The sequence below is a fragment of the Camelina sativa genome, chromosome 10, assembly GCF_000633955.1.
Source record: "Camelina sativa cultivar DH55 chromosome 10, Cs, whole genome shotgun sequence".
Lineage (NCBI taxonomy): Eukaryota > Viridiplantae > Streptophyta > Magnoliopsida > Brassicales > Brassicaceae > Camelina > Camelina sativa.
Genome location: NC_025694.1, coordinates 24,337,887 through 24,350,571, shown reverse-complemented (window position 1 = coordinate 24,350,571; position 12,685 = coordinate 24,337,887). Strand labels below are relative to the sequence as shown.

Sequence of the window (12,685 nt, the reverse complement as noted above, 5' to 3'; positions counted from 1 at the left end):
ACGGGGACACAAATGTGTAACATATGTTAGTATCAAAAATATTATTTTCATTGTCTCTGTAATGTTACCATTCTGGATCAGATTTCCCATTTAATTATGTGTACTTTCTAGAAGCTTTGGTGTTTTCTTTTGTTAGAGAAGTTTTTAGATAGACTAGATTACTATATGAAGAGTATATTAAATTACGGAAATCATTGATATACTTACCATTTAGACTCCAGTGATATTACAACAAATGCAATTAATGGTCATTAATTAAGTATGTTTTACGTGCACATGGGGTTAAAATAGCTGTGCAATACAAACAATGAACATTAAGCACAATTTAGCTCTTATAAAAAATAGGTGATAAAAGTGAAGTAATTATATTAACTACAATACTCACTGTAACGAAATCGGACTATAATAACTTTAAACGAAATACAATCTTCCAAAAAATGATTCGACAACCACATTAACAGGGACATGCACACAAACAATTAAACAGGAAACATTATAACATCAAAAGTCAAAGCTAAACTTTATTTTTTGCCCCTTCAACAAGCAATCTTAATTATTATAGAACCTCATTAAATGCAAACACTGAAGCTGCCAGAGTCATTCCCCACAATATTTCATTGTTTCCTGAAAAAGAAATACAAACATTACAATATAATCAATATTGCACTATAGATTAAAATCTTGTTATTGTTATTCGCAAGCTCTAAAACGAAACTTCAAACACAAAAAAGAAAACAAACGTGACCCTACAAATATATATATATATATATATGTGCTATTCGTTTGCGACTGCGATTCAAAGTTGTTCGTTTGACAGTTGTAGGATCCTGCGACCAAACGTTACGATTACGACTGAATTTTTCTATCGCAGGAAATATCAACCACGCTACTGTTTTAACTAGGGAACAGTCAGTCGCGCGATTGCTAAACAAACAACATTCTGCGATTTAAAATCGCAGTTGCAATCGCAATCACAGTTTTTTGCGATTAATTATGAAAAGAAGTTGATGGAAGCGGCGGCAACGGAGTTGTGACAAAATAATTCAGAAAACAGTTTGGAGTGAAGATGATAGCCGAAAACTTGTCACTGCAACAGACGGTACGTAATTTCTTTTAACGCATATGTCAGACAGTACACTTTTCAGGATCCAAATGTGGACTACACTGAACAAGAGAGCCAAGATCATAGGAGCCATCAAATCGAGTCACGTCCATGTAATAATACGGCGTGAGAGCTGATGACAACATAGACATATGTTGTAAATGATTGCTTCTCGATGGTTAGTACAGTTTTTGGCAATCTCGATTGTTGCGTTCTTGACGCATGCATTGCAGCTTGTTCTGTTGACATCTCCAATGCATAAGAACATTCCATGGACTGTGTCTGAAGCTAGACCGGTCGTGAGGTTGTAGTAGTTAGCGAATGATGATTGGTTACTAAGAGTGGAGAGAAGAGTGTTGAGATTTGTGTCGTAAGTTGTGTTGTTGCTAGTGGTGTTTCTGGATGGTTTGTTGCAGAAAGTTTCCATGTGCTCGGACTCAGAGACAGCTTGGTTAATGGTGAAGAAGAGGCAGAAGAGAGAAGAGAAGCAGAAGAGAGCAGAGAGCTTCTTTGCTGTCTCCATATTTTTTTTTCTTTTCTTTTTTTTCCTTTTTAGAGGTTATGAGATAAAAGAGAAGAAGAAAATAATAAATATATAGAGATAAGATGTAGCCAAGGTCTTTGATTCAACAATTTCGTTGGTCTTTGTTATTTATTTTTGGATTGGCCTTTGTTTATACTTTTTCTTTCTTGAATTTTCCCAAAAAGAGTTTACTAATTAATGGGTGAGACTGAAAATATATATATCAAGTGGGGGTTAAGAAAATGGTATAACATTTAAATTAAGAGTTATTAAACCAATAACTTTATGTGAAAATTATATTTTTATATATTTAAGCAACAACTGTATGTAAAAATTTAGTCAAAAGTGGCAGCAATTGATCACAACGTTTAATTGCAGCGACTGTCAACCGACCAATTATCTATTGTACCACTGCCACACAAAAAACACCAAGTCACAAATAAAATATAAAAACATATTATATATTTATAAGTTGGAAAGATGAAAAAAAGAGTGTTTCTCGTACCCTAAGAAAATATAATTTATGTAATTCTAATTTTTAGTTTAGAACTATGATAACAAAAGAATGTTTTTATATATTTTTAAGAAAGTACAATTAGAAAAAAAAAAAGAGAGTTAGCACTAAAACTTTCTCTCCCAACCCCGAATATTGAGGAACCGTTACCACCAATTTTCTCTGATACTGATGGAGCTTATTGCTCACCGGCGTCAGGGTATCTCGACTTTAGCTTCCGTTCTTTACTTTCTTTGTTTCCTTAGTTCTTTTTTCAATCTCTTTTTCCCCCTTTGTTTTCCGTTTTCCAACCTACACAGACCCTCTCCAATCAACCAGATCCAGGCAAAGGTTTGCTAAAAACCGATTTCAGAAGACGGAGGAGACTGATAAACTCCTCTCTCCATAACTCTAACTCAACCTCACTACCGACGGAAATCAAACCCCCTTGTCTTTTTAGCTATCAATCTGGAATGGTCATCGCCTCTGTAGATTTCTCTTCTCCAACGTCACCCGAGCCTTGGCAGGCGGAGACAGAAATGACGATTGGTGAGGAAACCTCTAGTCTTGAACAAAGGTCATCCCCTGAGCTTGGCAGCTCTGTATTTGCTTTCACCGGAGACGCAGAAGTTTCCTTCAGTCTCCTTGGTCAGCCGCTGTGCGCACCAATTCTCAAATCTGAACATTAAATCTGAGATCGACATGTTAGCTTTCGAAAAGGAATCTCCCAAATTCCAAAAGCCCAGGTTCTTTCTATCTAACCCTCCGTTATCCCATCGACTTTGTCTAAACTTTTTGGCTATCCTCGGTGTTCGAAGACTGCATCAGAGAACCCACTTAGCTAGGCTGTCTTGGATGTACAAAGGGTATGTTAGAACTATGGTTATTGCTCAGTGTGTGACTTTGTCTGTTGGATCCCGAAACTGGTTTTATCAAAGTGTTCTCAACCCCCAACAACCACCTCCTTTATAAATCTCAGGTCTGTTGCTTCCTGGTCCATGTCTTGCAGATCACATCATTTGTGTGGAATTCTTGATCACCATTTCCATGGCAGAGAAGATCCACCTGGATTGTCACGGTACTACACTTACTCTTTGCACCTGTTAGTAACTTCATTGGCAAGCTCTACTGCCCACAAAACCCTACAATCAACCTCTCGTCCGAGGCTCAGGTCTGATTTTCATCTGTTAGTATCCCACCGGCTTCATAATCTGTGTGGAATTCTTGATCACCATTTTCATGGCAGAGAGGATCCACCTATTATGCCACGGGTTTACACCTGCTGCTTGCGAACTCTGGTTTTAGTTATAATGGTGAACCTTACTTCTCCTAAGCTCTTGAAGTTTCATGGCATTTCAGTTCTGATTGCAAATTACCGAGGCTGTGGTTATGGTCTCAGAGTTTTCTCTACCAACAATCACCCCTCGACAATTCCGGACAAATTCTTCAAGTACCACTGCCTCAAGCAAACCAATACCAATATCTTCACCACCATTCGGGCCTTTGTCCCCCAAATCCTTGTCATGGCCTTGTCTTGGCTAGTGATCCTCACTCCGGCGAGCTCTTTGGCTCTGCTCATCATATCAACGGCACAATGTCTTCTGACTGTGACCAATTTGTCATCTCTTGAGTTCATCGACGATGTCCAATCTTGCAACCTTGATTCTGCATGTCTCCAACTGCTATATAACACTTGTTTCATAGCTATCATGGATTCTTGCTTGATGATTCCTTTACCTTTGTTCATGATTATGGCTTTGGGGAAAACCTTTGCTTGTTACCTCTTAAATTAGGATATTTTATCCCTCTCTTTGTAATGTTTCTGTTTGATTGAATAGAAACACTTGTTTGTTCAAAAAAAATATATTTTTTAAGAAAGTATATTTTTGTGTTTATATATTTTTAAAAATTAGAATGATGAGAACCAAAAAAAAAAGTGTATTTCTCATAGTGTGTTTGATTTTAGAAAGAAATACGTGTATTTGACCCAACCAAAAAGAAAGAGACAAATTCAACTTGAAAGATAAGACAAATAATTCTATCAATTTTTTTTCTTTTTTTTTTCATGTGATAGAACCAAATTAGTCTCACAAAAACAGAAACTTAAACAAAAACCTAAACTCTAAAAACCACATGAAAACTTAAAAGACAAAGAAAACATCACGCTTCACACAACACTACTTGATCTTGATGAAGCCAAGAAGGTCCTCCAAGCACCAAATAAAAATGAAATCTTCCATTGCGTCGCGTGTCACACTTCTTGCAATCGCATTAGCTACATTCCCATGAAGTAAACCATTTTTTGTTTTTTTTTTCTGACAAAAAAAACCATTTAGAATGCTATTAATGTCATACAAAAGAATGCAATATCTCGGCCATTCCTTGGAGTTGTTACTGCTTCCACGGCTGCCATGTTATCCAATGCCAATTCCACTTTGTACAAATGCGAGTTACGCAAAGCTCCAAGAGCCCACAATACGCAACGTAACGTAGCATGCACCTAAGATTCCATGGACGTAAAAGCATCTCTAACGTGGAAAATTACATGTGCCTTGTCATCTCTAACAATCTACCCACCCCAAACATAGACAAGCTATTAATCCATGATGAGGCAATGTTGCATTTCAAAAAACCCGGCATCGGCTTGTGCCTCCTTCCATTGTGAGGAGTCTTTCTGCGCCTTTTTTAAAGATATAAGAAATAATATTAGTTATAGGAGTCTTCCATTATGAGGAGTCTTGCTTCTCGTAACTTCTGGTACAGAAAAACAAAACCCTTATTTAAGATATAAGAAATAAAATTCTACGGTGTGAAATGAACTGAAATAGTCAGCACGTAATTGTAACGCCCGCAATTCGGAATAAGATCGTAGGCTATTTGGTCCAGGATGGTAGGGAGATCTCAGATAAGTCAGGGAAGAGCTACTCGTTAGCTCGGTTAATGGGGAAAAAACGAGCAAAGTAGGGGATAAAGATCGGTCAGCTGCGGACAGCTCTCGGCCAGCTGCGGACAGCTCTCGGCCAACTGCGGACAGCTCTCGGCCAGCTGCGGACAGATCTCGGCCAGCTGCGGACAGCTCGACCCAGCTCGACCAAGCTCGACCCAGCTCAACAAGCTAGACGGTAGTGGACGGTGTACCGGTCAGCTGGGGAGCTCGTGACCGAAAGGGCACGGCCGAACGGGTACGGCTGAGCGTATACAAGCGAACATGAGCGATTGAACGGATTCGTCCGAAGGGTGCCTTTTGGGTCCAAAACCGCTGCCCAGGACCCTATATAAAGAGGGCATTTCTCCCATTTCGGGGGGGGGGGATCGGGAAAAAACGGAAATACACAGAAAACTTGAGAGTGCGAGTAAAATATTGGGAAGAGAGTTCCGAGAGATAGAGAGTTCGGCGAGTAAGACCTAAGGGTCGGAGGTACCGTACAGTACCGACCTTATGGTTCTGGGGAATGGGGTAGTTGCATGTGCATAAGCATTTATAATGCTTCGGTTGGTTAAGTTGGTCGGAGGAAAGGGGGTGCGGCTCGGTCGTGATACGGCCGAACTGATGCGCATGCTACCTCCCTACCGACCAATGTACCATCCGGGGTGTCCGAGTACGGACGGTTCGGACGGAGAAAAGTAAACGCGGCTCGGCGGCTGGATGGGGATCTGTTCAGATACCTCAGTACACCGTCAAACTGATGCGCGGGATATTATGCCGTACTTGACGGTTATTATGATCTAGCGTGCATTGCATGATCCTGCACGGCCTAAGGGAAAGGTTATTGATGGTTATTTGGATTGCAGGAAAGGAGGGTGATCGCGGAAAGGGAACTGCTTAGGCGCGAGACTCATGGCCGGGATGATGAGTGGTGGTGATAAGGGTAGCTAGGATCGATAATACAACTTGTACTAGCTTATTATGCAAAATCATAAGTTGTATCGAATCCTTTGATTATTAATACAATGTTCGAATGTTTGCTTTACTCTAAATTATATCATATAGACTCTAAACATTGAATCACAGAATGCGCGAATGAACCTTGTTTAAAGAATGAACCGTATAATATGACTAAGTACCGAGTAAAGGACGAGAGAACCTCACCGGCCATCGGATGGCCGGGGTCGGGATCTTTCAAGTTGGAGTTAAATCTAAGACAAACGAGGTGGATGGAGTTTATCGCAGATTACGACTTAGACATCGCCTATCACCTAGGAAAGGCAAATCAAGTCGCGGAAGCCTTAAGTAGGAGACGCTGCGACGTGGAAGCCGAGAAAAATCAGGAAGAATTGGTTTACATGATGGGGACTTTGCATTTAAATGCACTGTCTAAAGAGTTTGAGCCACTAGGCCTGGGAGCGGCTGATCAAGCGGATTTACTCAGTAGAATTCGCTTGGCTCAAGAAAAGGACGAGGAACTTAGGAGTTCGGCGGAGAACAATAAGACGGAGTTCTAGACATCAAACAATGGTACCTTTGTGGTGAATGGACGAGTATGTGTGCCGAAAAACAAGGAGATAAGGGAGGAAATTTTAAAGTAGGCGCACCAGTCTAAGTTCTCGATCCACCCTGGTTCGACCAAGATGTATTGCGATCTAAAACGTTACTATCACTGGAAGGGAATGAAAAGAAATGTGGCCGCGTGGGTTGCCAACAAAACCTGTCAACTCGTCAAGGCCGAACATCAAGTGCCAAGCGGACTAGTCCAAAGTCTACCCATGCCGGAATGGAAATGGGATCATGTGACGATGGACTTTGTGACCGGATTGCCTATGCGTAAGCTAAAGCATGATGCGGTTTGGGTAGTGGTGGACAGATTGACCAAATCTGCACACTTCATCGCAATCGCGGAAACAGATGGAGCTGAGGTAATTGTGGGCAGGTACATCGACGAGATCGTCCGGTTGCACGGAGTGCCGGTGAGTATTGTCTCAGACCGTGATACGCGGTTCACTTCACATTTCTGGAAAGCTTTTCAAAAGGCGTTGGGAACAAGGGTGAACCTGAGTACGACCTACCACCCACAAACTGATGGGTAGTCCGAGAGAACAATTCAGACGCTCGAGGACATGTTGCGAGCTTGTGTACTGGATTGGGGCGGAAGCTGGGAAAAGTACTTGAACTTGGTGGAATTCGCATACAACAATAGCTACCAAGCTAGTATTGGAATGTCGCCTTATGAAGCACTTTATGGCCGGGCATGTCGAACGCCATTGTGCTGGACGCCGGTTGGGGAACGGACGTTATACGGACCAGAAATTGTGGACGAGATGGCCGCAAAGTTAAAGTTCTTAAAAATCAAGTTGAAGGAAGCCCAAAACCGACATAAGATTTATGGGGACAAGCGCCGGAAGGAGTTGGAGTTTGAAGTGGGTAACCTGGTGTATCTTAAAGCCATGACATACAAGGGGAAAGGGCGTTTCACTAAGAGGAAAAAGTTGAGCCCAAGGTATGTTGGTCCATACAAGGTGATTAAACGAGTAGGTACAGTGGCGTACAAACTGGAGTTACCACCGAAGTTAGACGCTTTTCATAAGGTTTACCATGTGTCACAACTTCGGAAATGCCTAAGAGAAGAGGATGAGGTAGTCGATGATGTCCCATCCAAGTTGCAACAAAACCTGACGGTGGAAGCAACACCTATTCGGATCATTGATCGAATGGTAAAGGAAATTCGCAGGAAAAGGATGAACATGGTAAAGATCTTGTGGAACTGCGGTGGACGAGAAGAAGCTACTTGGGAAACTGAAAACAAGATGAAGGCTGATTACCCTAAGTGGTTTAAGGAGATGAGTGAAGATCAACTTGATCCGGATTCGGGGATGAATCTCTTTCAAGGGGGGGGGGAGACTTGTAACGCCCGCGATACGGAATAGGATCATAGGCTGTGGCTTGGTCCGGGATGGTATGGAGATCTCGGACAAGTCGGGGAAGAGCTACTCGTTAGCTTGGTTAATGGGGAAAAAAACGAGCCAAGTAGGGGATAAAGATCAGTCAGCTCCGGACAGTTCTCGGCCAGCTGCGGACAGCTCTCGGCCAGCTGCGGACAGCTCTCGGCCAGCTGCGGACATATCTCGGCCAGCTGCGGACAGCTCGACCCAGCTTAACAAGCTGGACGGTAGTGGACGGTGTACCGGTCAGCTGGGGAGCACGTGACCGAAAGGGCACGGCCGAACGGGTATAGCCGAGCGTACACAAGCGAACAGGAGCGATTGAACGGATTCGTCCGAAGGGTGCCTTTTGGGGCCAAAACCGCGGCCTAGGACCCTATATAAAGAGGGCATTTCTCCCATTTGGGGGGGATCGGGAAAAAACGGAAATACACAGAAAACTCGAGAGTGCGAGTAAAATATTAGGAAGAGAGTTTCGAGAGATAGAGAGTTCGACGAGTAAGACCTAAGGGTCGGAGGTACGGTACAGTACCGACCTTATGGTTCTGGGGAATGGTTTAGTTGCATGTGCATAAGCATTTATAATGCTTCGGTTGGTTGAGTTGGTCGGAGGAAAGGGGGTGCGGCTCGATCGTGATACGGCCGAACTGATGCGCATGCTACCTCCCTACCGACCAACGTACCATCCGGGGTGTCCGAGTATGGACGGTTCAGACGGAGAAAAGTAAACGCGGCTCGGCGGCTGGACGGGGATCTGTTCAGATACCTCGGTAAACCGTCGAACTGATGCGCGGGATAACTCTCTACTGTCCACCGCCGTACTGGACGGTTATTATGATCTAGCGTGCATTGCATGATCCTGCATAGCCTAAGGGAAAGATTATTGATGGTTATTTTTATTGCAGGAAAGGAGGGTGATCGCGGAAAGGGAACTGCTTAGGCGCGAGACTCATGGCCGGGATGATGAGTGGTGGTGATAAGGGTAGCTAGGATCAATAATACAACTTGTACTAGCTTATTATGCAAACTGATAAGTTGTATCGAATCCTTTGATTATTAATACAATGTTCGAATGTTTGCTTTACTCTAAATTATGTCATATAGACTCTAAACATTGAACCACAGAATGCACGAATGAACATTGTTTAAAGAATGGACCGTATAATATGACTAAGTACCGAGTAAAGGACGAGAGAACCTCACCGGCCATCGGATGGCCGGGGTCGGGGTCTTTCAATAATCTACCCCAAAAAAAAAAAACTAGTATAATTTAACTTACATAATATTGGTGATGTTTCGCAGAATATGGCAAAAATAGTGTGTTAAAAATTGGAAGCTCAATCTGAAGCAAGTGATGTTAGTCAAGTAGTTAGATATCAGCTGCTTGAATGGTTTTCAGGAGAAGATGTCATTTTTGGGGAAAGAGAATATTGCACTTCATATGTAGTATACAAGATTGGTCGTATTTCCCTTGGTCCTAACACGACAGCTGTTATTGCCAATTCTGTAATATACCCAAATTCAGCTTTGTGGAGATCTACCCCAATCATGCTCTCACTTGGGGATGTTGTGGGCAGCAAAGTTTCTTGGCCAACTGATAAGGTGAATTTGGATGATAAGGTCTATTTCAATGACCCAAAAAGTCTAAATCCTTCTGATTCCAAGGTAATCTTTAAATACTTTGGTTAATATATTCTCACCCTCCAGAATATTTGATGTTGATAAATATATGAGTCAATCTTAGTGGACAAGATCAGATGAGTCACTTGAAAGATTCAAAGTTTATGATTGGAATGTCCATGGTGAAGTTGTTATTGAGGGTGTTTTGTGTTCCGCAAATCCGAGACAAAATCTCAACAACATCCCTCTGGGTCCAAATGCTGTCGTTGTAAAGATTGATTGTATCCTGAAGGAAGCTGGCCAACAGAAGAAACACTTATGATGGCTGATGCCCTCGAGGTACAAATCGCATGGTCAATGGATAAGATAGAAGTTATCAATTCTTCAGTGAAAATATCATCTGGGGTAAGTTTTGATGTTGATATGATGTGTATCAATTTTGGTTTTTGATGTTGTGGTGATGAATTTCTGATTAATATGTCTATTGCATTTTTATGATGTGGCCAGCTTCTGATTAATGTGTCTATTTCTGATTAATATGTCTATTTCTGATTAATGTGTACAAGTACCAACTCTGGTACCATTAAAGGAGTCAAGAAGTGCGCCCTTTTGGATTGCAAAAACTATGGTCAAAATGTTGCAGAGGTCTAAGTGTGTTCTACTGATCCAGCTGATCTAATACATTCAAACCCTTAGGTCCAAATGTTTCCAAAGTCTGGGTTGATGTTTCAAACATTGATGATGCAAAAGTGTGAAGATCAAATTCAGAAGTGAAATTCATTGTTGATGCAAGAGGCACAACAATGGCTTGGTCTAATGACAAGATTGCGTTTCTCTAATACTTCTAAGTATATAGTGTGTTGAAAATTCTAAATCAATGTTTTATCTTGTTTACTGCACTTAACTTTCTCGTTTTTGAGCACTTAAAACTTGAATGAGTAATTTCAAATATATGCATATCAATGACTATTTTGTTTTCACTATAATCTCTCCATGTTTAAAATTTAAATATCTCCAGCAACCACAAAACTAACATATAAATTTAGATGTGCACAAATACACAAATTCAAATATTTAGACAAAACATATTCATATAATGGGTTAATTAACGTTGAATTTGATGTTTTTCTTCAATTAAAAAAATTACGTTTTAAAAATTTTCTATTTAATAAGGTAAGAATGAGACAAATATATCTATTTAATTTACTTTTTTAGTATATGTATTCTCGTGTTTAGGGTAATGATAGGGTTTCAACCGTTAAGGGTTTAGGATTATGTTTGTTTTAAATAGTAGCAATAGTAAATATATTCACAAATTAAAGAATAATAGAAAAACAATTTGAATCATTACTTCAATTCATTATAAGAATATTGTATTTGAACAAAATTATTTACACATTAAAAACATTAGATTAGATGTTTCTCATAGTAACATTATAGCTTAACATGCTTTCAAATAAACTATACAAAAACGTTTCAAATAATTTTTATTAATTTTTTTTAAGAAATTGTTCATGAGGAAATCTCATAGAAGATCTAACACATAATTTTGAAATTTTTAATAAATTCCAAATTAGCATAGAAAACACAATTTAATTTCTTCAGAAACAATAGCCAATGACAATGGTTCATTCGGATTGCCAACATGGCAAAATCTACACATTCGTTAAACAAATGGTATATCACTCAAATAGATGACGTGGCGCGATCTTAGTCTTCGCTCATTAGGCCATCTTTATTGGCATAACACTTAGTGTGTTCTTGGGCTTATTTAAATTAGAAAAAATGAAAAAGTGGGCTTAGATCAGTTTTATTGATCTTATTGTAGAACTGTTTTTTGGGTTGTTCTTGTGTGATGTGGCCGATTGTTATTGGAAAAAAAATTTTAGCAAACGAGAGATCACTCTCATTTCATTTTCTTCGATATTGTCGAGCTAGGGCCATTGTTGGGAGTATCAGGTTTGTTCTCGAATTCACGAAATTCGATCTGGTTTGCTTCTGACTGTGATTGGGTTTGCTCGTTGAGTGGCAAATTTGATAGTGTTCTGAAGCTCTGATTTTGATGATGTTTAGCTAAAATTTCCTGTAATTTGGATCTGTTTGATTGTCTATTCAACATAAAGCTGAGAATTTGATGTTGTTTCTTGTTTGTATCCATGAACATCAATCAAATCGAATGTGTTCTTTAGAGTTCGTGATGTTTGATCCATGTCTATGTTTCGCTATTTTGAGTGCTAATGTGATCGATAGGTTGAATATACTGTTGTTTTTTAAGAGTCTCTAATGTTTGATCGGATTCTCGGCGTAGTACTGTGAAGTGATTAATAGGTTGAAAATTAGATTAGTGGAAGTGAGATGTAAAGCACTAGACTTGCCCTTCTCTGCTCAGTTTCTATTGAGATTCTACTTATGCTTGTGCAATGACTGCACGATGATCATGTGTAGCTAACAGAAGGGATCAGACCATTCACAATGCCGCTAATGAGACTAGCATGTACTGCACTTGAAAGAGTTCCTCTTACGCATTCAAAGATCATCGAACATCATGCTGCAAAAAGAGGTCTTGAGAACACTGTTAGCTACTTCTTTCGCACGGTGGTAATTGCTTATCCTCTTTTACAACTTGATCAATTTGAGTTTTACAATGTTCTTGTGACTCTTTTGGCAATTGGTTCTTGGTGAAGCTTTCTCACAACTTGATTGATTCTGGTTCGCAGTTAGTTTTTGGTCTGCAGTTTAGCTTTCTTACACTGGCATATATTCTGTTCATTGACAGGTGCATCTACCGCATCTGCAAGTTCAACAAAGATCTGGAGCTCTTGGAGGCAGAGGCGAGGAAGAGATCCAAGGAAGAGTAATAATCTTCACGAGTATAGGGAGTTGGTTCCACAAAACCATTATATAAGTAAAGGTTTTCTTTTAACTGCATTTTTTACATTCAAATATTACTGAACCTGAACGAAATTTTGTTAAACAAACCTCAACTATGCTTCTCAACAACATTTTGATTATGAAGCTAAGTTTGCAAAAATGCAGATACTTGTAAATGTTCTTGATTTGTTTAATATTA

At 40.1% G+C, this 12,685-nt stretch overlaps 1 protein-coding gene across 1 annotated transcript; it reads right to left on the bottom strand.

The window, feature by feature from the left end:
• On the bottom strand, positions 1,126-1,625 carry LOC104720676 (cysteine-rich repeat secretory protein 58-like). The gene is made up of 2 exons (XM_010438555.1): positions 1,289-1,625; positions 1,126-1,235 (listed from the first exon to the last, which is right to left on the bottom strand). Exons 1-2 carry the CDS (start codon positions 1,623-1,625, stop codon positions 1,126-1,128), a joined length of 447 nt encoding a protein of 148 aa, XP_010436857.1.

Excerpts from the sequence above, each read along its gene's own strand:
- LOC104720676 (XM_010438555.1), bottom strand. The coding sequence starts at position 1,625 with ATGGAGACAGCAAAGAAGCTCTCTGCTCTCTTCTGCTTCTCTTCTCTC. Across the intron at positions 1,236-1,288 it reads AATCGAGATTGCCAAAAACT|CTCTCACGCCGTATTATTAC; the intron begins GTACTAACCATC and ends TGTTGTCATCAG.